The sequence below is a fragment of the Balaenoptera physalus genome, assembly GCF_965194825.1.
Source record: "Balaenoptera physalus genome assembly, chromosome: 5".
In the NCBI taxonomy this organism is placed as follows: domain Eukaryota; kingdom Metazoa; phylum Chordata; class Mammalia; order Artiodactyla; family Balaenopteridae; genus Balaenoptera; species Balaenoptera physalus.
This window is the reverse complement of record NC_138884.1, coordinates 105,566,489-105,591,796: the sequence shown is the minus strand read 5'-3', so window position 1 is coordinate 105,591,796 and position 25,308 is coordinate 105,566,489. Positions and strand designations below refer to the sequence as shown.

The 25,308-nt window shown below is 37.0% G+C and overlaps 2 protein-coding genes and 1 long non-coding RNA gene across 5 annotated transcripts in view; 2 read left to right on the top strand and 1 right to left on the bottom strand.

The window, feature by feature from the left end:
• The window catches only part of LOC309661222, a 151,669-nt gene that overhangs the window by 38,202 nt on the left and 88,159 nt on the right, over positions 1 to 25,308 (top strand). The gene's annotated exons all lie outside the window — the stretch shown is intronic.
• Positions 11,788 to 23,756, bottom strand: DCAF16 (DDB1 and CUL4 associated factor 16). 3 transcript variants are annotated; one of them, XM_082462672.1, is made up of 2 exons: positions 23,540 to 23,756; positions 11,788 to 14,929 (listed from the first exon to the last, which is right to left on the bottom strand). In XM_082462672.1, exon 2 carries the CDS (start codon positions 14,287 to 14,289, stop codon positions 13,639 to 13,641), a length of 651 nt encoding a protein of 216 aa, XP_082318798.1. In that variant the 5' UTR covers positions 14,290 to 14,929; positions 23,540 to 23,756; the 3' UTR covers positions 11,788 to 13,638. The 3 variants fall into 3 exon arrangements, with proteins under 3 accessions (XP_082318798.1, XP_082318797.1, XP_082318799.1); XM_082462671.1 differs by having other exon boundaries at positions 11,788 to 14,914; XM_082462673.1 differs by having other exon boundaries at positions 11,788 to 14,914; positions 23,568 to 23,756.
• The window catches only part of NCAPG (non-SMC condensin I complex subunit G), a 38,357-nt gene continuing 36,911 nt past the window's right edge, over positions 23,863 to 25,308 (top strand). The window contains exons 1-2 of the mRNA XM_082462627.1: positions 23,863 to 24,105; positions 25,058 to 25,261. Of these exons, the coding sequence (XP_082318753.1) occupies positions 23,995 to 24,105; positions 25,058 to 25,261 (315 nt within the window). The 5' untranslated portion in view covers positions 23,863 to 23,994. The remainder of the gene's footprint in view (positions 24,106 to 25,057; positions 25,262 to 25,308) is intronic.

The window sequence follows — 25,308 nt, the reverse complement described above, 5'->3', positions numbered from 1 at the left end:
TCCAGACGCGCAGGCTCAGTAATTGTGGCTCACGGGCCCAGCTGCTCCACGGCATGTGGGATCTTCCAGGACCAGGGCTTGAACCCATGTCCCCTGCATTGGCAGGCGGATTCTTAACCACTGCGCCACCAGGGAAGCCCTGTTTTTGTTTTTTAAGGTCATCTATGGTGTCTCTGCAATACAAATCCAAGCATCACCTAGAATACGTACATGGATTTAGAATTTCTCAAATTTTGGTAAACATAAAAATTATCATGAGCTTGATAAAAATGAATAATTCTGACTCCTTACATCAGAAATTTTGATTCAGGTCTGAGTAAGGCATTTTAAACAATCACTTCAGTGATGCTGCTGTGGATGATACCAGACCCCAGTTTGAGAATTGCTTTAATGTCCCGAACACACCTTAACATGTCCCTCTATGTCGTCCTGCTTTATTATGTCCTCCTCATCCTTTCTCCTATTCACATCCTATCAGCCTTCATGTCTCAGCTCAGATAGCACTCTGAGGGAGCCCTGACCTGACTACTCCAGTCAGAGACGCTCTCGCTGAGCTCTCATGGCACTTAGTATACAGCAGACATCTCTAAACTTTGATTCAGCGACCGATCAGCAGAAACTTTTTGAGCATGCATTCCAATAATGTACTTCTTAACCTATGATTGTACTGTACTAATATTTTATATACACTATAAAATACACCCAAAAGAGAAACAGACGAATTAAAGAAAATATGACAAATTGTTAATTTGACAAAAATTTTGGTATATATTATTAATATATTGTGATATAATATTATAGTATTTTAGATGAAGCAATTTAATTGAATATGCTTCAACATTTAAAAAAATCTTGATTTATCATTTTAGGATATTGTGATTCAGAGGTCTAATTCTAAGTTCAGTTTATTTCAACATTGATTTTAATAGCTGCTATAACTGAAAACATATGAAACTTCACAGGTTCAAGGGATGGATATCATTAAAGGTACTTAACTAAATTATGGTTATCAATTTTGCAATCCCACACACCGATTTTCCTAAAGAATTTTGCTGAAATTTTGTTGAAATTCAGTAAAGTTATATCTTCCCTGATACCAATCAATTCTCACAAGCTAATCATAAAATGTTGCATTTCTATATGTATTTTTAAATAGGTAATTATTCATATGGTACAACACTCAAGAGTGAAAAAATGAAATGACTTCATTCCACCTCTGTTTCTAGTCACTGGTTCCACTCCTGCAGAAGCAACAAATTCTATTCCTACATGAGCATAAAAAGCATGTATATATTTAATTTTCTGACACATTTTACACTTACTACCATACTGAATGAGGAAGGATGTGATTTTCCTACACCATATCCCTTCCACATTCCTCAGTCTTATTTTATCAGAATTCCAGTAGTAGTCACTTAATATGATAACAATGTAAATATGGTTCATGGGCCAAAGTGTGCTCAAAATTACTCCTACTTTCTTATACAATCCTTCTTTGTCTTCTTCTTTTTTAATTCACTAACTGCTAGGGATAGACTTAAGTGTGTGTTGGTTTCAGTATTCAGCAAAAACCTGCTCTTAGGCTTTGGCCTTGCCCTTTGGGAGGCTGAAGAGCTGACTACCTCTTTCACTATCATTTTTGGCAACTCTGAAATTGTACCAGATCAATGATAATGGTTCTTTTTTCCAGATGAACATCATACCTATTCAGATTAACAACATCTGTATTATTAACAAGGCAAGTATATTAGTTACGGTAATGTTAATTGCTAAAATAAACAAACCCTACATTTCAGTAGCTTAACACAGTAGAGTTTATTTTTTTGCTCACATGAAAGTCTGAGTTACTTGTTTTTGGACCCCCTTCCTATCTAAAGTGAATCAGCGGGGCTTCCCTGGTGGTGCAGTGGTTAAGAATCCGCCTGCCAATGCAGGGGACACGGGTTCGAGCCCTGGTCCGGGAAGATCCCACATGCCGTGGAGCAACTAAGCCCGTGTGCCACAACTACTGAAGCCTGAGCGCCTAGAGCCCGTGCTCCACAACAAGAGAAGCCCCCGCTCGCCACAACTAGAGAAAGCCTGCGCACAGCAACGAAGACCCAACGCAGCCAAAAATTAAAAAAAAATTTAAAAAAAGTGAATCAGCAGTTGGCTATTTCTATCTGTGCTCCAAGATCCTCCAGGACCACATAGTCATCTGCATCCAGCCAGTAAAAGGCAAAAAGAATATAGAGAAGGTATATCCACTTCTAAATTACCTTGGGGTCTGGAATTGACACACCAACTCTGTTGTCATTCTATTGGCAAAAACTGATTATAGGCGAGAACTGACTAAGATATAAGGGGGTCTGCAACTACACGGTCACTGAATTTGGTCTTAATAAACATCACTAGGTTTTATCCTCCAAAAAAAAAAAAAAAAAAGATATAAGGGGGTCTGGAAATATAATTCCTGGCTGGGTAGCAATTTCTCATAAGAACTCTACACTCTGAAAAGGGGAGCACACAATATGATGGACATAGAATTATCTATTACAAATAATTCAGACTTACTGTTAATATCTGAATATATACTTTCTAGTACAGGTAAACATTTGGGATATAAATTGAAGTGAAAAATCACACTGAAATGTAAGCTCCATGAAGGCAGAAATTTTTGTCTTTTTTGTTGACTGCTAAAGTCCTAGGGCTTAGAATAGTACTTGGCACTCTGTAGGTGCTCAATAAATATTTGCTGAATGACCAACTGAATGAATGTATTTTATGCACTGAAATTCTATTAATCAGCTCAAATATTAGTGTGTATGTATTGCAAAAGTAAAGTGCTGCAAATAATTGATTTGAAATCTGTTAATTTTATGTACAGAAACAGATATTGAGAACATTCTGGTAGCTGAATAACAGGGAAACAGATGAACACGAATATTAGACTAGATAACGTCTAGAAGAATACCTTAAATGTATAAAATGTACAAAAACATTTAAATAACAGTACATGGCAGAATAATAGATTCAATTGTTTATAATTCCAATAGCTGTAGAATTGGTATACTAAAATTCAAAATTTTAAACAAAGAACTAGTATTAGATTTTAGTTAATTTATACCATTTAGATAATTAATTTTCAAGAAAAAGTCCAGTTTGGGAATTCTTCAGTCTTTTGAGGATAACTGAAAAATGGAATGTCAACTCTCCTACCTCAAATTTCATGAAAAGGACAAACTCCAAAGATATATAAACCACATCTATGATAAATGACCTTTAACCTGGATAAAATAAATATAAAGCTTACCAAAAAAAAGAGAAGATAGTAATAGAGAAAAATGAGATACCTAAAGTATTGTTCTCAGTAATTAAATTTCAAAATGTCAGTTGTAATAAGAATATTTTAATAAAGACAATTCCTCTTCTACCTCATATCATATACAAAATTAACTTGAGATGGATCACAGACTTAAATGTGAAAGCTAAAACTATAAGGCTTCAAAAAAAACACAACATAGAAGAATATCTTCATAACATTCAGGTTGGCAAAGATTTGTTAGAGCACTAACAATAAGAAAAACAACCCGAGAAACTGGATTTTATAAAAATTTAAAACTTCCACTCATAACATACCATTAAGAAAGTAAAAATAAAAGGCATAGACTGGTAGAAGATACTTGTAACACACATACATATATCTGACAAACAACCCTGTATACAAAATATGTAAAGAACACATCATTAAGAAAAAGATAGCATAATTTACAAGTGGGCAAAAGACTTGAAAAAGTACTTTCAAAAGAGGTATCTGAAAGGACAATAAGCATACGAAAAGGTACTCAATATTGCAAATCATGCAAACGTAAGCTAAAGCCACGATGAGATACTACTATACAATACCAGAATCAGTAAAATTAGGGACTGACAATAACAAGTGTTTGTAAGGATGTGAAGCAACTGGAACTTTCATACATTGCTAGTGAGAACGTAAAATGATACAGTCACTTTGGAAAAGTGTTTGTTTGGCAGTTTTACTCTATGACACAGCAGTCTGGCTCATTCCCTAAAGGAATGAGTGCCTACACCCACCAAAAACACAGAAGAATGTTTAATTGCAGCTTTATTTGTAATAGCCGCAAATTGTAAAGAACTCAAATGCCATCTAACAGGTAAATGAATAAACGAATTATGGCATATTCATACAATGGGATAGTCTACAGCAATTTAAAAAATGAACCATGGATACATGCAAACTCCTGGATGAATCGCAGATATTATGTTGATGAAAGAAGCCAAGTGTAAAACAATACATACTGGATGAGTTCATTCACATAAAGTTGAGAACAAGCAAAATTAATCGATCTTTAGAAGAGATGAGTGGTTATTTCTGGGGGAGGTATACACAGGGAAAAGGGCACTAGGGAATTAGAAATTTTTTGTACTTTAATCTGAGTGTATACATCTTAATATGAGAGTATGCATTACGTGAAAAATCAGGTACACTTAATGATTATTGCACTTTATGTATTTTAGTGTAGGTATGATTATCCCTTACTTAAAAAAAGAAAAAGAAAAAAAAAACGCACATGGACAAATTGTCCTGGCAAGGTTTACTCAATAGATCTGATGACAGAGAAAAAAACACGTCACCACACATAATTATTTGCAGTTAGATCAAAATTTATTGTTATATAATATTAATATAAACAAAGTATAGGGAAAAAAACCTCAATCATAATACATAGAAAAAAAATCTAAAGCATTATATGGGAATAACTATATCTTGATAGCAAAGACAGTACAGAAGATGAAAAATAATATGAAATTTCAGAATATTATTTGTAAAGAAGTAAATAACTCCTTATGCTTTTGAGTCTACAGAGGCTAAAATTTAAACAAAAAGCTGGTTGAAATGATTGCTATGTATTATGCATCATTTCTTTAAAAAAATTTGAGATTTGCTTAAGCAAGGGGCATAGTTCCTTTTACAAAACAAGTCACTGAACACAAGTTTTTCTGAAAAAGTGCTCCGCAGTGCACATCTTATTGAAGGTGAGCACCTATTGCAATTGTGGTGTATGATGCCTGAAGGAGCAATCTAATCGCTGACAATACTACAGTTTTCCTATATTTTTAATGTCAAACTTCTAAAATCTGACTACTGAAATTGTAATAGAATGATTACATTTTAAGAAATAAAATTTCAGATATATTTTTGTGACACAGAGACACTCATCCAAAAATTTGTATTTGGTGTACTTCGAATTGCTTCGTTTTATCATTATTCTAGTTACCCTTGTACTTATCTTTAAATTTTTTTCCCTTGTCCCAACATCTGTTGCATTTTTTACACGTTCCATGTACTCACACACTTTGTTCCAAGTTTCCTAGAGACCTGCTTCCTGAAACCCCCACCCTACTTACTTGACACAGCAGTCATCGTGGGACTTTCTTTCATGGCATTCCTTTGTGAGATCGTATATTTTCAGGATCTCATGTCTTCTTACTTAGATTACTCCTTTGTTTTGGTGAAGCACATCCTCCAGTAGCCTCCTAAAAAAGGGTACATGGTAGGATAAAATTTTGTGACTGTGCCAGCCTAACCTTTATTTTAGCCCCATACTTGATTGGACTGTCTATAATTCTAGAGAGAATACTAGATTGGAAATCATTTTTCCTCTTAGATTTGAAGACCTTGCTTTCATAGTTTTCTACCATCTTCCAGTGTTGCTACCAAGGAGTCAAAATGCCATTCTGAACACATCCCTTTATATAACCCTTGTTTTCCCCCTGTGGAAACTTTTAGGATCTTCTTTAACCCTGGCATCCTGAAATACCATCATATGCCTTTGTGTGTGTGTGTGTGTGTGTGTGTGTGTGTGTGTGTGTGTGTGTGTTTTAATTCATTGTACCGTGCACTCAGTGGATCCTTTTAATTTAGGAGCCACATGTCTCACATTTTTGGGAGATGTTCTTTAATTTTTTACCCTCACCTCCTTTCTCTGTTCTCTCATGTTGGAGATCTTATTAATCAGATGTTGCATCCCATTCTGATCTTCTAATTTTCTTTTTTGTTCTTTGCTATTTTTCACCTCTGCTTTTTTGTTCTAATTTCTGAAATTTCTTCAGCTTATCTCTCAACACATCTATTTCATATTTAATTTTGGCTCTCCTATTTTTCCAATATTCTTATTATTTTCTGATTGTTCATCTTTTATAGCACGCTGTTCTTAATTTTCATGGATGTAATATATTCTATGTTTCTGAAAATATCATAGCATCTTTGGGAGCTTTATGTTTTCTGCCTTATTTCCAGTTTTTTTTTTTTTTAGGTACTTTTAATTGTTTTGGTCTTCATCTTTCATTGTTGAAGGTATCTTCAAATGTCTAGTGATCCTTGGCTATCAGCTTATCATGATTTCAAGGGACTGAAAGCCACGTATGAATGAGCAGGGCTGTGAACTCTGGGTTTCACTGTAACAAATAATCAAGTGGCAAACTGTTTTTTAAATTGTCCATCTTTTTAGATGGGCTGGTCAGGGCTGGGGATAAGCCCAGCTACCAGATTCTGTAGTGAGGTGGTGAAAGGGCACTGAAGGATTATAATGTTCAGAATACTGACCTTCTCTCAATCATCCTGTTCTCAGAATAGCACCTCACTACCACCACCATTCTCCCCCCCCGCAACCCAGGTCCCAGTTCTAATGCATTTGGTTCAATTTCTCCAGAGAATAAGCCTCTAGCCTTCTGCTAGAAAAAGGGAAAGCTGCCTGGCTACAAAGGGAGAACAAAAATAAACTTTCAAATAATTCCCTTGTTTTCAACTTTGCTCCTCAACCTCACCTTCCAGGGTACATTGTGCCCCCAAATCCTTGACTCTTTGGGGGGTTCTGGAAGGAAAAGATAGGTGTTCCGAATTTGTGGACCTTTTCTGCAATGAGGAGTGGCTGTGAGAACTGTGCTACCTATCAAGTATTAAAAAAAAAAAATAGAAAGTAGCGCTACCAAATGTAAAATAGTTAGTGGGAAGCAGCTGCATAGCACAGGGAGATCAGCTCGGTGCTTTGTGAACACCTAGAGGGGTGTGATAGGGAGGGTGGGAGGGAGGCGCAAGAGGGAGGGGATATGGAGATATATGTATACATATAGCTAATTCACTTTGTTATACAGCAGAAATTAACACAACATTGTAAAGCAATTATACTCCAATAAAGATGTTAAAAAAAACAACAAAAAAGAACAAAAACAAAACAGAAAAAGATGTTAAAAAAAAAAAAGTAGTGCACTTAATCTTTCCCTTCACAGTAAAAGAGAATGAGAAAGTAACTGTTTAAAATACGCACAAATGAAAAACAACAAACCCCCAAACTACCTATTACTGAGACATCATTTTGAAAATTTGTACGTCTGGAAATGTTTTAATGGCTATGTGATAATTTTAGCCAAAGACAATGTGTCTCCTATAAAAGCTCTCATATCTGCAATTGACCTTCCTCTTTTATCTCTTAACAACAGTACTAATCTTGGGTCAACTATGTGTTAGCCTCTCTCTTCCTGCATCAAGTATTCACAGATAAAATAACAACACATAATGGAAAGAACCAGAGTGTTCCCTGGGAACAACTACACGACTACAATCCAAATTTAACCAGTGTTACTCACACATTCATAGGGTTGCCAGATAAAATATGGGATGCCAGATAAATTTGAATTTCAGATAATTAATTTTTTTTCCTCGAATAAGTATGGCCCCTAGTTCATTGTTTATCTGAAATTCAAATTTATTTGGGCATCCTGTATTTTTATTTGCTAAGTCTATCAATCCAACACATTTACTTAAACAGTATATCATAAGTAGAAAGTGGCCAACATAGAAAAACTGGGTTTAAAGAAGGAAACTGGGATCTGGACCAAAGCTATTCAAGCCACCGGGAAAGTCTACATTACTACCAGGCAGGTAGCCGTGGGCAACCCCATATGCACCCACTTTGCAATGTACAATGCCTTGGCTGTGGCCAAAATTAATGCTTTCAATTACTATAGGAACTTGAATTCTCTAGGTAGTGTGGTCAGCCCCTTGGTCACCAGAGTTCTGCCACTCTATCAAGCCATTTTGGTTGCTCAGGGTTCAATCATAAAGCCAATCTAGGGTCTTTTTTGATGGACGATGGCCATACTCTTGGACAGTTCCAATTATTTGTGCACCTCCCAAACGAAGTTGCCCCAACCAGACCTAGATAATACACACACAGCAAGATATCAGTTGCCGTATTGGAGTGTCAGATCTCATAAGCTGACAACATGGATTGAAGGGTAGCATTAAGCATGGGTTTAGTAGTTAACCCAAATATAATAATTTCCCCCCAATAAAATATTACTAGCTCCTTCATTTATAAGCTGCAATATTTTAAGACTGTTTCATCTGGTTTCTGTTGATATCTAGTTTGATACCATACCAGCTCAGTTTCTGTGTATACTAGGAACTCAGTTATAATCTTGTTAGGCTGGCTGGGATCCTGTCTCCTAGGTGAATACTGGTTATGTCCTACTCTAGGGAATAGAGCATAACTTTCCAAATGATTTCAGGAATTTTCATATCATGTTTCAGGGTCATCTATTTCTTCCCAGATAAACTGCCCAAATTCCAGACTACTTACTGTTTTATGCTCCAACCCTAAGCTGTCACTAACATTTTTTTGAGCTTGAATTGTTTATTGTTCACTGTACAGTTTTATATACATTATCGTGTCTTAAGTGGGTTATTAATAGATTCAAATATTTAAATACTTTGTATTGAATTGGACAAGTCACTTAATTTTTCTCATCTTCAGATTCCTCACCTCTAGAAATTATCTGAAAGTATCTTTCATAGTGTCATTTCAACGGGTGCTATAAGATTAAAAAAGAAGAAAATAGATGAACATTAGTTATGACTTTGGTAAATATTACCCAGCTGTGGAAGGTCACTTCCAGGTTTATAATGAGCTGCTGTCAATGAGAAATAAGCAATGATCAACCACATGCAGCAGCTGCAGGGGATGAGGGGAGAGGTTCCTCACAAAGGTCTATGCTCAATATGTAGGAAAAAAAAAAAGGCAAAAGCCACAGTATTCAGGTTTTAGAAGGAGGTAGAGGACTGGCTTTCACCAATGCCCTGCTTCTGCCTCAGTTTTGATGCTTGTTGCTTACAGGCTTGTTCTCTGATTCAACCCAAGCCCTGAAAGTGGTCCTTGAGATGGGGTAAGATATTATTTTTGCATTTATACATAATATTAAGGGATTTTTTTTTTTACCTGAAGATGTGAGTTGAAAGGATATTTACACTGTGCCACAAGTTTATTTTTGAATATTTTTTTTTAGAAATTAACAAAATTCTCTTGGAATTAAATGGATTACATTTTATGTCATGTGTGGGCTGGAATAAAAGTGATTAAGTTCAGAATTGACATTTAAAATGAAACATGTATATTCCTAGTCCATTTGATAATGGGTTTTCATTGGAGGCTACATTTTTTTTTTTTTAAGTATTTGTTTATTTATTTATTTATGGCTGTGTTGGGTCTTCGTTTCTGTGCGAGGGCTTTCTCTAGTTGTGGCAAGCGGGGGCCACTCTTCATCGCGGTGCGCGGGCCTCTCACTATCGCGGCCTCTCTTGTTGTGGAGCACAGGTGGAGGCTACATTTTAAACTGACTCCACAGTTTAGAAGCAACTCTAGTACTGTCTGCCTGCTACACTGTTATTTTAAATCATTATTTTAAAATCAAGTATTCTTTTTCCATACCTTATTGAGAAGGGCTGGTCATAGCTCTTACAGCTAAGAGGAGCTTGGTAGATCAGATCACTGTGATACCTTTACCCTCTCCCTTTCCTTAGTCTCATTTCCAAAAATTTTATAGTATATAATCCCACTGCTGCCACCAATAGAAAGAGATTAGAAGATTATATACAAGGATCACATTTAAACATGTAGCCATTAACTAAATTTTGTTCAAAACTGGCAAACATACACCACAGAGATTTTCCTTTTGATGACGGCAAGTAGACACAGAAGAAATACCTGGTGGTTGGTGTCAGTTAGTGTAGGTCCTTCAATTTCCCTCAGTCCAATGGATACCACTCATTAGTAGAACTTATGTGCCAGCAGCTTGTATAAAGTTGTCTCATCAAGTCTGAGTAGTTATCCAGACTTTCTGGGCTTTTATACATACCCCAGCCATATGAGCATAACACTTCTGGTCCTGATCTTTGTGTGCCACTGCCTTGTGAATTTAGTATATACAATTTAAATCTGTGTATAAAATACCTATTTATTTTATGTATTCCCTTAGCTGACTACCTCTTGTGGGGTATAATTGTTGGAGTGTGCTCTCCATCTGAATTCCCACTACACCTCGATGACTGTCTCATTTTCAAATATTTAAGGGCCAGTGTAAGTAGTAAGCTTATATTCTGTGACCCTAGCTCACAGTAAATGAGCATCAATGGCCAAAAGCCCTGGGGTAATTCACATTGGTTCAATTTATTTTATTTTATTTTATTTTTAATTAATTAATTTTTATTTTTGGCTGTGTTGGATCTTCGTTTCTGTGCGAGGGCTTTCTCTAGTTGCGGCGAGTGGGGGCCACTCTTCATCGCGGTGCGCGGGCCTCTCACTGTCGTGGCCTCTCTTGTTGCGGAGCACAGGCTCCAGATGCGCAGGCTCAGTAATCGTGGCTCACGGGCCTAGTTGCTCCTAGTTGCATGTGGGATCTTCCCAGGCCAGGGCTTTAACCCGTGTCCCCTGCATTAGCAGGCAGATTCTCAAACACTGTGCCACCAGGGAAGCCCTCAATTTATTTTAAAACTGATTTCTTATGTATGACATCTGATTTAATTTTGCACTCCCAGTGAGTGTCTGGATTATAGTAGGTACTCCATAATGTTATTAGATGAAATGACTAAATTTCTATTTAAAACTAATGGGCTGCTCCAAAAGATATTGAATTCTCTAACAATGGAGCCAAAAGTAGAAAATCATTTATTATGTAAGAGAATTTATGTTTTCAGTAAGAAAACAACCCAAGTGACTTCTAAAGTCCTAATTGCTTTAAGAATCTACTCGAACATCAAAACACTGTTTTCACCGTAGAGAAAAAGTTTTAGATGGGTAGTTGTGATTGGAGTCCCAGCAAAATAATTCCCTAAAGGTGACCTAACATCTGCCCTCCTCCTGCCATGTCTAGATTTCTTCTGTTAGGAAGCTGATGGGCTTAAAAAAAACATGTTTATGGTCTTCTGGGCTCAAGGTACCTGGACTGCTTCAACAAAAAGAGACTACCTGCACCAAGACAGAATAATACCTTTAAATAACATTGATGCCTGTTGGTTTAGAAATTCTGTTTCCTTACTCTTTTGATAAATATTTCTATAAATAGGGAATAAACTCATCCTTCTTTATCCTGATTATGGGGACTGCATTTAACCAAAGGCCCATGGAGGGAGAGTGTGAAAGTGGTAAATTCACCCCTAACCCCACACCATGGCACACAAAAAGAAGTAAAGGCTTAAGGCTTATTCAGGTACCTATCATTTTGAGCAACCTGGAATTACTTATATACAAACAAATGGGTTCAAATCTGGGTCTTGACTGAATATCTGACACTTTCCCTCTTCAAGTACGTTTCTTTTCTAGAGCTGCCAAGTCACCTCCTTTCAGATACACTGTATCTCCATGGACTCTATTCAGCACTTGGTGAATGTTGAATATGCCTTAAGCAAAGCAGAATCTATTTCATTCGTGAAGAATAAATGACCATACTCTGTTCAGCATGTACAAAGCTGTTGGTTTATTCAGCTGGGAAGCTGGGGAAAGGCTTCCTTTGGGAATGAACAGCAAAAATGTGTTCATGAACAAGGCACTTTTACACACACACACACACACACACACACACACACAGGAACATATTATGGTTACATAAACATCAACATATTTTAATTTTTAGACCCCTCTACCTCTTCCCACCGTCCCCTAAAAAAAAACAAAAAAAAACAAAAAAAAAACCAAAAAAAACAAAAAACAAAGAAAGAAAGAAACAGGTTTTTATAACATTTTAAAAACCAACTTCATAGAACATCTACACAGGAAGTTACTGATACATTCAGTTACACTAACATTATATGGTTTCAGTTCAGTAACAAATTTTCCATTAACAAATATTTTTTCTACCTACTATAATTCCCTCCTTTTTCCTCAAGAGGAGGCAACTAAGGTTCAGCAGCAACTACTCATTAGGTTATAAACATTCTCCTCTCTCCTTAAAGTTGCTATACATTTATAGAATTTGTGATTCCATTAATGCTTCAATTTTTTGATGCCACACTGTATACAGCACTTAATTATGGAGAATAGGAAAAAGCAAAACTAAAATAAGGAAGGATATATGATATATCTTTAACAATCTGTTTTCTGATTCCCTTTAGATGCCCAGTCAACCAGGGTCACACAAAGGTTTCACTCTTTATTGGAGGTGTGTGAAAAGACTTACTGGTCTCATGCATTTTATGTATGTTGATTTCTATGTTTTGACTCATCTAAATAAACACAGCAAGACTCATTTACAAGGGTACATATCCTTTCTATTCAGCCAGAAAAAAAATCTAAAGCTAGATGTAGAAAAACAATGATGCTAAAAAACTCTTCAACTTTAGACTGTATTAGGCTGAGATTTTCTGCAGTAAAGTTCCTGAAAAGTTTGCAATGGACGTGGAAAGTGCATGAAATACTGCTTCAGGGAACATCATACAGATGAAATACTTTAATCCACTAACATAAATGCTCTCTTAATTTTTTCCCATTGGTCTTTGGAATGGGTTTTATTTGTTCTTGACTAAGGTCTGGATGCCAAGATGCAGGAAGTCTGTTGCCTACAGAACAGGTGTCTGTTTAATCCCCAGGTATGATCTTATAAGCCACTTTAGCTAGAGACAGCCTGGTGGGAGCCTATAAAATGTTTATACTGTAACTGCAGGTTCCATAATAGGTTTGGAGCAGTGTAGGCTACTACTACACTACTGCACTCCCTCCCCCCAAAATAGGAACTCCTAAAGGGTGCCATATGTAGGTCTACCAATATAAAAAGTGGGAGATAAATCCATATTCCCACCATTTTATCTAGTTATTCAATTTAACTCAACTACCTCCCTAGAAATGAATATCAGAGAAAAGTATGCTCAGAAGGGTATTACCGGGAGTAGCTAACTTACCACTTTCCACAATGGCTATTCTGAAGGTTGGGTAACAAATGGGGTAGTGGCCTCCTTTTCCTTCCCATTAATAATTAGGTGTCTAGTTAAGTCCATTAGACAGGCAGAGTAAATTGCAGGGAGAACTAAGTGTGGAGAATAGTCAATTTATCTCTTGTAATAAGGTCCCTTTTGACTAATTCTCCACTGAAGTTCTCATTTTAACCACAGGGTCTTTCAAAGGGAATGCTCACAATGCACATCTTCTGTAGTTGAGTTACAGGACTCTTGGGTATTATATTCAGTACTCGATCGTATTTTGGCATATCAGGACAGTTTGGTTGAGATGTTAGTTTCTCAACTGTGGGCTGTGGAACTGTATTCCTTTCTCGACTGGCAACACGAGAGATGTGAGAAGGAACGGTGGATCTTTATAGTGATGCAGTTAGGAGTTTGTTAACTGCCTTTTGGAAGTCAGTGTAGGAGTAAGTAGTGTTGATGGGTTCAGTGCGGGTTGTTTCCTTAACTGTTTTAGTTAACCAGCCACAGCAACAACCAGAAACACATGAATTAGGAATTTGTTTTAGGTACTCAGGTATGGGAGTGGCTCTACTCAATGTTCGGCTTAACTGTTTGGTGGCAAATTGCAGTGCCCCATTTAGAGTGGCATGATCTCTAGAAAGCCGGCTGGGACTTATAAGGGGCTTTTGAAAAGGTGGGACTCCACAAGAAGCTAGAGGAGGCCATTCAGGAATTGGTTCCAGTTTGGGTACACAATGGGAGCAATGGGAGAGTCTTAGTCCTATCTCTCGAAGTATATGGACTGGTGTGCTAGCATCCAAGAGTTTAGCATGATACAACCAGGAATTAGGATTTAAAGGTTTCCAAGTTGTAGAATATTTTAAAAGGCACTTAACCTGCCAGGCAAGACTCTCAAGAGGTGTTAGGTTGGGCACGACAGGGTCCTCTTCTTCAGAGGAATCCCACTCTTCCCCAGAACTCTCATTTAGGTAGTTAGCATTTTCTTCTTCCTCACTTTCTGATTCTGATAAGGGGTCAGGAGAGGGATTTCTAGGACCCATTAGAATAGAACAACAGTATAGAAAAAAAGGTACCAGAAAAAGGTAACAATCTAAGCCAGTAAAACACTAACACTGGCAAATAGAAGCAGAAGATGAGAAATCCTTTCAATAGGATTCATTTGTCTGTTTCTCAGTCTGTTACACACACACAGTATGCCTCTGGCTCACACCACTGTGCAGTTCTTCAAGATTATGTTGTATATTCTTCACTTACAAAGAAGACAGCTCAGTTCTCAGGACCAGTTCAGTGTGTAAAATTTAGTCACTTACCAGTGGCACAGGTCAGAGTCTCTCCTTCAAATCCTGGCTACCCAAGAAGAGAAGGGGTCCTCATCTAGGCAAGCTGATTTTCTTAGCATGGTCTCAACTGGTTGTGAAATTATGAAGAGACACTTTGTGTACTCTTTTTTGCTGGCAGGGATATTATATCTATTTTCGTAATGAAAAGAAACTCAGTGGTCGCCTTCTTTGTCCGCTGGTGCAGCAACTTTTGTGCAGGGGGATGGTGGGACGAGTTGTCAAGAATCTGTCTGGTGTGCACGGATCCGATGTTTTCCATAGGTGGTGCAAATGTCCTTGGAAACCGCTGACTTAGTTGTTGGACTATCTGGAAAGTAGCCTTAACCTGTGAATGAGAAGACTAGAGACATGATATTAAAGCCTGAAAGCACTGGGTAACATTATTATCCATCTAACTTCATAGAGTATCCAAGCACATTGATGTTGAGCAAGAAGCCTTATCAGCTTTCCCATCTCTAGCACATAGGTTTAGGCAGAGTTTCCTACTGGGAATGGATCCTACCATGACAAAATTGGGAAGGAGAGCCTGGGGCCACTTCAATCTTTTGTTGGTACATATCTGGGCTAGCTTGTTTTTTATCATGCAGTTCTAGCCCAGGAAATTACTTCTGCAAAAGCAGATCCCTTATGCTCCAAACTCCAAATAGGGAGCTATAAAAGATATCTTTTTTATCTTTAGAGGTGCTTGTTGGGATTAGTTCTAGGGGACCTGTGCTGGTTGTAGAGTTCTATACGTTGGAACTCTTGCTGGGACCCCAGAGGTTGTGGTCCTATGACCATACTCTATAGATAATGAGGGAAGATGGCAGGTATAAATCTTAACATACTAGTAGTTACAATGAATATAAACAGCTTAAATTGACAATTAAAAGGCAGACATTCAGACTGGATCAACAAAACAAAACAAGATTTAACAATATGCTGCTAACAAAAGATATTTTAAAGCAAAAAGACCCAAAAAAGGTCAAAGCTAAAAATATGAAAAAATATGTATCAGGTAACTGTGGACCAGAATAAAGCTGGGACAGCAATCTTAATATCCAACAAAAAAGATTTCAAGCCAAAAAAATATAAGGGACAAAGATTGATGATAATACTAGTAAAAGGAAAACAAGGAAAGTGATACACTCATCATAAACATCTATGACCCTAAAAGCACATCCTTAAAATTTCTCTAGTAACAACTAATAGAACTGACAGGGGAATATAAGCAGGGATACAAGCATTCTGAAAAAGTTAAAATATTAATATACTTTAGGTATTATATTATTTAAGTATACAAAACTCTATAACAAACAGAACAGATATTAAGTACACACATATACACATACACACACACACACAAATAGTTCATGCATTAGGTTATAAAGTATAACTAGATTCCAAAGGGTCATTTCATTTAGACTAAATTCTCTGACCATAATGCAATAAAAGTAGATATTAAAGGTTAGTTAAAAGTAATCCTATGTTAGGATACTAAATAGCTCATGAATTAATAAAATGGAAATCATAAAAGATATTAGATATAAAACTGAATAATAACCCCACAAGCAAAAATTTGTGGGGTATGGTCAAACCAGTACCTAGAAGAAATTTATAGCTTTGAATACATTGATGAGGTAACAAGGAAGTTTAAATACGCACAAGCATCCAATTCAAGACAATGGAAAAGCAACAGCAAAATAAGTAGAAAGGAAATAATAAAGGCAGAAATTAAACAGTATATAAAAGAATAATAGAGTGATAAAACTGAAAGACGGTTTTCTGAAAATATGAATAAGAAAAACAAAACTGGTGAGACTTATCAGGAAAGAGATTTAAAAATACCCCCCCAAAATTAAAAACATAATGTATGCTAAAATGTGAAAACCTAGATAAAATGGCTAAATTCTAGAAGAATATAAAATTCTAAAACTTGTACAGGAAGAAATAGATAACTTGAATAAAACAGACCAGTATTAAAGAAACTCAAAAGGTAACAACCTCCTATTAAAAACACCAGGTGCAAATGGTTTTATAAGAGAGTTCCACTAAACTTCCAAGGAAATTAATACATACTTTATATAAACTGTTCCAGAAAAAAGAAAAATAGCATAAAACTCCTTTTATGAGGATAATAAAATATTAATTCCAAATCTAGAGATGAAGCAAATAAGGCTCATTTCATTTGCAAAAATTTCAAATATTACCTAACAAAATGTAATAGTGTATTAAAGAAAAAATGAATGTCATAATCATGTAGAGCTTATCATAGGAAAGAATATCTCAACTTCATAAAATTTATAAATATAAGTCACTACAGCAATAAATTAGATAATTTTATTAAGTATGGATATTTAACTGTTCTTAGTTCTTGATCAACACCTATTTATGTTTTAAAAAACAAAATGCTCTTACCAAACTAGGAAGAGAAAGTTACTTTCTCAACAAGGTAAAAATTATCTACCAAAAACTTTCAGCAAATATCCTAAATGAGAAACTTCAGATATATTCCCTTTAAAAATGAAATTAGGGAATTCCCTGGTGGCGCAGTCGTTAGGAATCCGCCTCTCAATGCAGGGGACAAGGGTTCTATCCGTGGTCCAGGAAGATCCCACATGCTGCGGAGCAACTAAGCCTGTGCGCCACAACTGAGCCTGCGCTCTAGAGCCCGCGTGCCACAACTACTGAAGCCCGCGCGCCTACAGCCGTGCTCCACAAGGAAGAGTAGCGCCCGTTTGCTGCAACTAGAGAAAGCCCGAGCGCAGCAACAAAGACCCAACGCAGCCAAAAATAAATAAATTAAGTAATTTAAAAAATGAAATTAGATAAGGATGACAAGGACTGATATTGTGTACCAAAGTCCTAATCAATGTTTTTTTTAAAAGTGTGAGAACTGGAAAAAAAGATATAAAACTACTAATTTACAGATGATATGGTCATCTAACGTTAAAAAAGCCTAACTTATAAACTATTAGAGCTAATAAAAGAGTTCAACAAAGTTCCTGGATCTGAGATTAACCTATGACTATTCATTAATTTATTTATATAGCACTTACAATTTTCCAGGTACTATTCTAGGAACTGCACAAATGTTAAGTCATTTAAAATTCTCCTAACAATCCTATAAGATAGGTACTTTTATTGTCCCCATTTTATACATGAGGTTTAAGCTACCTGTCCAGGGTCATATATCTACTACGTGATGGAATCAGGATTTGACCCCAGGCACTCTTAACAACAGCAATACTAACCATAAAATGTATTATATACATCACTTGCACAATAGGGACAAAAAAAAAAACCTATAAAGGATTTAAGAACTAATCAATAATATGCGAGACCTCTATGAAGAAGACTGTTAAATTCTAATCAAGGACATAGATGATTTAAAATAGTCATTCCATGCTCTTGGATGGAACAATGAATATTATAAAGATAACTTTTTTCCAAATTAATTTATACAATCCCAATATGTTAAGAATAAAATTCCACATATAGCTAAACAAACTATTTAAACAGAAGAGTAAAGTAAATATCGTGGCCTACAGGATATGAACACATATTATTACACGTTACAGAAGCCACAGAAATTAAAATAGGGTGGTTAGTATAAGAACAAATAGTCCAATGGAACAAAGCTCAGAAATAGAGCCACATAAGATTTAAGAATATAGTATACAGTAAAGTTGGCACATAAATCAAGGGGGAATGAATGCACTTAGTATATAATAATATTGGTAAAAACTGGCTCATTACATGAAGAAAAATAAAACTGTATACCTATATAATGCCACATACAAAGGAGGACTCATGACAGGTTAAAGACCTAAATGAGAATTGTAAAACTATATAGTTAATAGAATATAATGCAGGAGAATATCTTTGTGACTTAGGGCCAGAGAAGGACTTCTTAAAAAAACATAAAGCACAAGACCAAAATACGATGAATTCAATCACATAAAAATTAATATTTCTGAAAAAAAAATTAATATTTCTGGATTGAACTAAACACATCAAGAACAAAGTTAACTACAAATCAACAACCAAAAAGGTAGCAATCTCAATAAAGAAATGGACAAAGGACAAAAATATCCAATTTACAGAAGAGAAAATCCACAGGCCATTAACTATATGATAAGTAAAGAGATATCACATTATTCTATTATTTTGGTAAAAATTAGAAAGCTGGACAATGCCAAGTGTTCGTGAGGGGACTAAAGGAACTCCCTTAGAAACCAGCACTACTGGTGGGATTACAGACTGGGGTAACCTTTCTGAAGAGCAATCTGGCAGCACTACTTAGTCAATCTATTTGCACAACTCATGATGCAGGAATTTCACTCTTGGGTGTATATATAGCAGAGAAATTCTCCATAAGACCAACATGTACTCTGAGGAGTCATCTTTGATGGTGAAGAAATAGAAGCATTCCAGGCTTCCATCACTGGAGGAGTGGATAGGTAACATGTGTTAAAAGCACATTAGAAGTATACATAGCAACATGGATGGACTAAAGGCATAGGTCTGAACGAAAAAAGCAAAACCAAAATATCAAGATCCCACTCATGCCATTATGTAGGAATGATTTCCAAAATGAAAGTTAGTAAACATCTCTAGTTTCAAATACACACTGAAGTGGATATGGTCTGGCTTCGTGTCAGTACTCTTCCTCTAAAAAACATTTCTCTGGCTTCTACTCTTTCTTTATCTAATTTAGTTCTCTGCAGTGTCTGGCATGTATTAGGGGCTTAGCAAATTTTTTGAAAAAATTAATGAGAATGATGAAGGCCTGCTGTAAGTAACTATACAAGCATGTTTCACTTTTATTCTAGGGAGACAAAAATTCCTAAATTATATTCAGGTAATTTGGTAGTATGTTGTACAAAGACAAATGAAATAATTTTTTTAAACAAGATCAACAAAGATAATGCTACTAAAGCAATATAAAGGTCACTGCTTATAACTTCATCTTTAAGAACATGAGTGCAAATACTTTTAAAAGTTTATAATATTATTACCTACTTCAATCTGAAAACAAAAGGAAAGTTTAAAACATACCATAAGTATTTTATTGAGACAGGTGTTAACTTTTTTAAAAAATTAATTAATAATTTATTATTTATTTTTGGCTGTGTTGGGTCATTGTTGCTGCGCCCGGGCTTTCTTTAGTGCGGCGAGTGGGGGCTACTTTTCGTTGCGGTGCGCGGGCTTCTCATTGTGGTGGCTTCTCTTGTTGCGGAGCATGGGCTCAGTAGTTGTGGCTCGCGGGCTCTAGAGCACAGGCTCAGTAGTTGTGGCGCACGGGAAGTCCCCAGGTGTTAGCTTTTAATTCTTCTGTCCTCTTATATTTTTACTATTTTCATTTCAACCAGATTCCATTTGCATGATTATTGATTGGCTATACTTCAATAATTATGTTGCTCAAAGCATTCTTTAAAAGGTTCACTCTACTTTTTTTTGTTAAGCAAAAATAAGACAAAGTTTCTTTGAAGGCATATGTAAATTCTAGAGTGAACCCATCACTGTTACCTCTTTACATTGCATGAGTAATAATACCCTCATATCAAAAGTGAATTAACCGCTTACTCTGTATACTCCCATGCATAATTTACTTTGAAAGAACCATTTTTCTGTAATTTCAGAACTAAATAGCCTTACCATATGAATTAGTTTGCTTACTTTAGTTGCTACAATTTGTTCTTTTCCCTATAGCATTAAAAGAAAAAGTCAAGACACAGGTAAGCTAAAGGCAGTGAGTTTAAGCTTAATATAGCATCTTTTTTTTTTTTTTACCAGTTTTATCGAGGTATGATTGACAAATTACATATATTTAACATGTACAATGTGATGCTTTGATATATGTATTCACTGTGAAACGGTTACCACAATCAAGCTAATTAACATACCCATCACCTCACAGTTACTATTTCTTTTTTTTTTTGCATGTGATGATAACACTCGAGATCTATTCTCAGCAAATTTCAGGTATACATGATAAACTATAGTCACCATGATGTACATTAGGTCTCCAGAAAGTTTGTATGCTTTGATATCTATTTCCTCCACCCGCTAGCCACTGATAATTCCCATTCTACTCTTTATTACTAGGAGTTCAACTTTTTAAGATTCCACATATAAGTGGGATCATACAGTATTTGTCTTTCTGTGTCTGGTTTATTTCTCATGGCAGAATGTCCTCCAGGTTGACCCATGTTATTGTAAGTTGCAGGATTTCCTTCTTTTTAAAGACTGAATTGTGTATGTATATAAATGTCACATCTTCTTTATTTATTCATTCATTGATGGACACAGATTATTTCCGTATCTTGGTTACTGTGAATAATGCTGCAATTAACATGGGAATGCAGATATATCTTTGAGATAGTAATTTTATCCTTTGAATATATACCAAGAAGGGGGATTGCTGGATTATATGATAGCTCTATTTTTACTTTTTTGAGGAACCTCCATATTGTTTCCCACCAATGTGTATAAGGGTCCTCATCCTCACCAACACTTGTTATCTTCTGACTTTCTGATAATAGCCATCCTGACAGGTGTGAAGTGATACCTTATTGTGGTTTTGATTTGCATTTCCCTCATGATTAGTGATGTTGAGCTCCTTTTCATATACATGTTGGCCATTTGTATGTGTTCTCTGGAAAAATGTCTATTCAGGTCCTTTGCTCATTTTTAAAACAGGTTATTATTAATTTTTTTGCTACTGAATTATATGAGTCCTTATATGTTTTTGATATTAACATCTTACGGGATATATGGTTTGAAAATATTTTCTCCCATTCCAAAGGCTGCCATTTTTGTAATCTAGTATCTTTTTTTTAACTTTTCAGATAATGTTCCAAAAATATGTTATTAATCCCCCCTGCCCAAGCTGGTCAAAATATAGTAAGGCTGACCTCTGGTGGCCAGATGCCTCATCCTCCAGTAATGACAAAATGGTTTGAAGTCACCTCTCATTTGTGGGTAACCAAATAAAATATGGTAAATGAAATAATATTGTTAGAAACTTCACAGTTAAACAAAGCAACAAAGGTAGCAGGCACCCAAAGCATAAGGAGAGCTGAGCAATTAAAGGCCACAAAATAAGAAAGATGCCTCCAAATATCAGTTTGTTCTAACTTTTAGTTCACCAGTTGATTTTACATGAAAAACAAATGTATATTCAGTGGTTCCCAAAGTAAGAATAGTTCTGCACTATCTAATACTGTAGTCACTAGCCCCATGTCTATTGAGCAGTTTGAAATGTAGCTAGTGTAAAATAATTCCCAATTTCAAAGACTTAATAGGAAAAAAAAGAATGTAAATTATCTCATCAATATAATTTATGTTGAGTACATGTTGAAATGATATTTTGGATATAGTTGGTTAAAAAAATTAATGCCCGTTCTAGGTTTCTTTCACCACAGCTGTCTAGGCATTCTACATTTTAGCTACAGTGAGATTATAAATGTTATCAAGTATATTCCATGCACTCTTAAACCTCTGTGCTTTCCCTCTAGCTGATTAACCTAAAATACCCACCCCTCTTGCCTTTTCAGAAATTAGACATCTTGATAATTTTGAAATTACGGGCAACCCAACTGCTACCATATTTACTATTTTAACTAGCATTTGAATACCTGCGATGTTTCAGGAATTAGGACTATGAAGAGAATAGATGAATAAATTATGGCATGCTCATACAATAGAATTCTAGAGCAACCTGTATGTACCTCAGTTTCCTCTTCTTAAAAAGACAGAAAGAACTTACAAGGGTTGTGCCTAAGGATTAAATGAAGTAAAGTGCTTAGAACAGTGTCTTGGCATATAAGGTGATGAAATAAAATTCATATTTTATGACAAGACAAGAAAAATTTAAACATAAAGTTTTTCTCTGCCTGTTTGGGCCTCCTCCCTCCCCTTTAGTGTGTGTTGTGTATCTGCACTAACCAAACCTCCTTAGGAGATAACCTTCTTTCTTAATCTTGTAAGGAGTCAAGATGACCCATGACCTACTACTCCCTTTGTAACTACAGATCTGGATTGTGTAAACTGTCAATAATACGTCATTTGACATATAACCGTTTGTCTCAAAAACATATCTTACTATGCTTAGACCTCAAAAGGGCAGGACAGTCCTCAGAGCTTCCTGAAAGATTGTCTCACAGGTTATAACCCTCAGGTTGGCTTGAATAAAATTTTCCATTTCTTTCCTAGATCAACCATTGATTAACTTTTTCTCGACAAAGGGTCCAAAAGGTGTTAAGTTATTGTTATGAAACTATCAATATGAATAAACCTCAAAAATAATACTGAGTGAAAAAAGCAAGTTGCACATAGGATCATTCATATAATGTTAGAACATGAAAACAATACAAGATACTTATTCAGAGATTTATTCATATATCATTAATACATAAAAATTAACAGTAAATTCAGAAAATCCATTGCTGCTGGGGAGGAAAGGTAGTTCAACAGGAAAAAAGGTGTACAGGCTGCTTTGTAATCTATTTCCTTAGATGTTAATTTTTGTCTCAAATAATTCCATTAAAAAACAGTTTAAAGACTTAGTTCCTGCCGGAAGGCACTCCAAATTTCTTTATCTTACCATCACCCTAAACTCTTTTTCCATTCTGTGTTGAAAACATTGCCGTTATGCACCTTTGTAAACAGGCCTCGAAAGCCGGTACATCTAGAACAAGCTGTACCTAAATTAACCCGCGCCTCTCTTCCCATACTGCCTTCCACGTTTGCAGACTCTCCACCAGACGCGGACCTAAGGCTTAAAAATACTGCAGCCCGCCTCCATCTGGAGACCTCGGAACATCCTCCTTTTCAGTAGAAACCGGGCCGCCGCCCAGCACTTCCGCACGCCCTAGCTCTCCCTTCTGGACGGATCTCCGAACGAACCCCTCCTCCCCCTCAGCGGGAGCAGGGATTCTTCCCCTCAGCAGATTCCCTTTCTCACCCAAGGAGGATCCTTTCTTCTTCCTCGCCTCACTCCCAGCCGCAAGACCCGACTAAGCCTAGCGCCACCAGCTCTGTTCCAACAGTCACTCCGCCGCAAGGCTCGCACTCCGGTGGATACCACTTCCGGGGGCGCCAATTCCTCCTCCTCTTAGAAACGCCTCTTCCCACTCGGAAAAAGGTTTAAAAGACCCTAAGCGCAAGCGCCCCATCGGTGCGGTTGAAGGGGGTGGATCCCTCTCTTCCCACTCTCGTAGCTCTAAGCTCTCGCGATAGTCTCGCGTATTTCCGTCTCCCGCGGGAGTTATTTGAACGCTCTGGCGGTTACCACGCCCTCGGCTGTCGGCCGCCTGCTGACCCGAGTCTGAAGCGCACTTGTGGAGTCTCCGACAGTGGTCAGTCGGGCCAGCTGCAGCCGAGCGCGGACAGGCTTCGTCACGACCGGGTCCCGGCGCCATGGGGGCGGAGAAGAGACTGCTGCCGATTAAGGAGGCCTTCCAGCTGGCGCAGCAGCCGCACCAGAACCAGGCGAAGCTGGTGGTGGCGCTGAGCCGCACCTACCGCTCGGTAAGCGATGCGGCCCGCGGCACCGGCCCCCGCCCCTCCCTTCCCCGGCTCGGCTTGGCCTCTCCCAGGGGCTTCCCGCGACCTTCCCGACTCCGCGCACCAAGACTCCAACTTCCTTAACTTTCCCGACCCGGTTCGGAGAGGCACACCCTTCCCCACCCCACCCCCGCCTCTTCCCAGCGGCCTCCGGCGCGGACCGTTAATCTTCTGGCGGTGAACGTGGAGAAGCGTTTGCGCCTGGGGGTGACCGGGCATCTAGTGTAGGGCCGCAGCGTGGATCCTGAACGCGGTGCTCCAGCGGCTGTTGTCCTTCAGGTCACCGCCCACATTTAATTACTTAAACCTCGCCCCACTGTTAAATTGTATCAAATCACCAATTAGCAAATTAATCGTTAGGACCTGGCTCTTCTTAGTCATGTAAATACTGTTTGTTTCGTTTTTAAATGAAGCCTCAAGAAGAATAGGACCATGAATTTCGGGAGAGTAAATTATCTTGAGGTCCGAGAAAAATTCTAAGTCAGTATAGGGCTTGGGGATATGAGGTAGGATGTGAAAGTTATATCAAAAGGAAATTGCTGTGTAATATTAAGGGTAATACGGTAAAATGCAAAAGCTGTTGTTGATTTTGGGTTTTTCATGAAGAAGCAGATTTTTACGAAACTGATAACCAAGGCATCATATTGAGAATTCAAGGGTGTTAAAAAAAAAAAAATCAGAGGAATCCTTTCACTGTCAAAATTCATGTTTGTTTTCTTCCTGGGAGAAATAAATTTCTCTGGAGAGAAATTTGTGCAAATTTATTTCCCCTTTGATGGCTTGGATAATTGAGAGTTTACTATATAATGATTTTAGTTTGTTTGCGTTAGGGCTGGTGTTTTCAGTGTCTTAGAGTAATGTTGAGAAAAAAGGATTTTATTCCTGCAGTTTGTGAAGGGTTTCTTTTCTCTTTCAGGTGGATGACAAAACAGGTTTTTATGAGGATTTTGTTCATTACCTTAAGTATGCTATGGTGGTCTATAAACGAGAACCAGCTGTGGAGAGGATAATAGAATTTGCAGCAAAGTTTGTTACTTCATTTCACCAATCAGATACGGAAGATGATGAAGAAGAGGAAGATGGTGGCATTTTAAATTATTTGTTTACTTTTCTATTAAAGGTATAGGAAAACTAGAATTTCGAGGGAATATTGTAGAAAAGTTTACT

Bases quoted from the DNA above. Each gene is read 5' to 3' on its own strand.
- DCAF16 (XM_082462672.1), bottom strand. From the start codon at position 14,289: ATGGGTCCTAGAAATCCCTCTCCTGACCCCTTATCAGAATCAGAAAGT.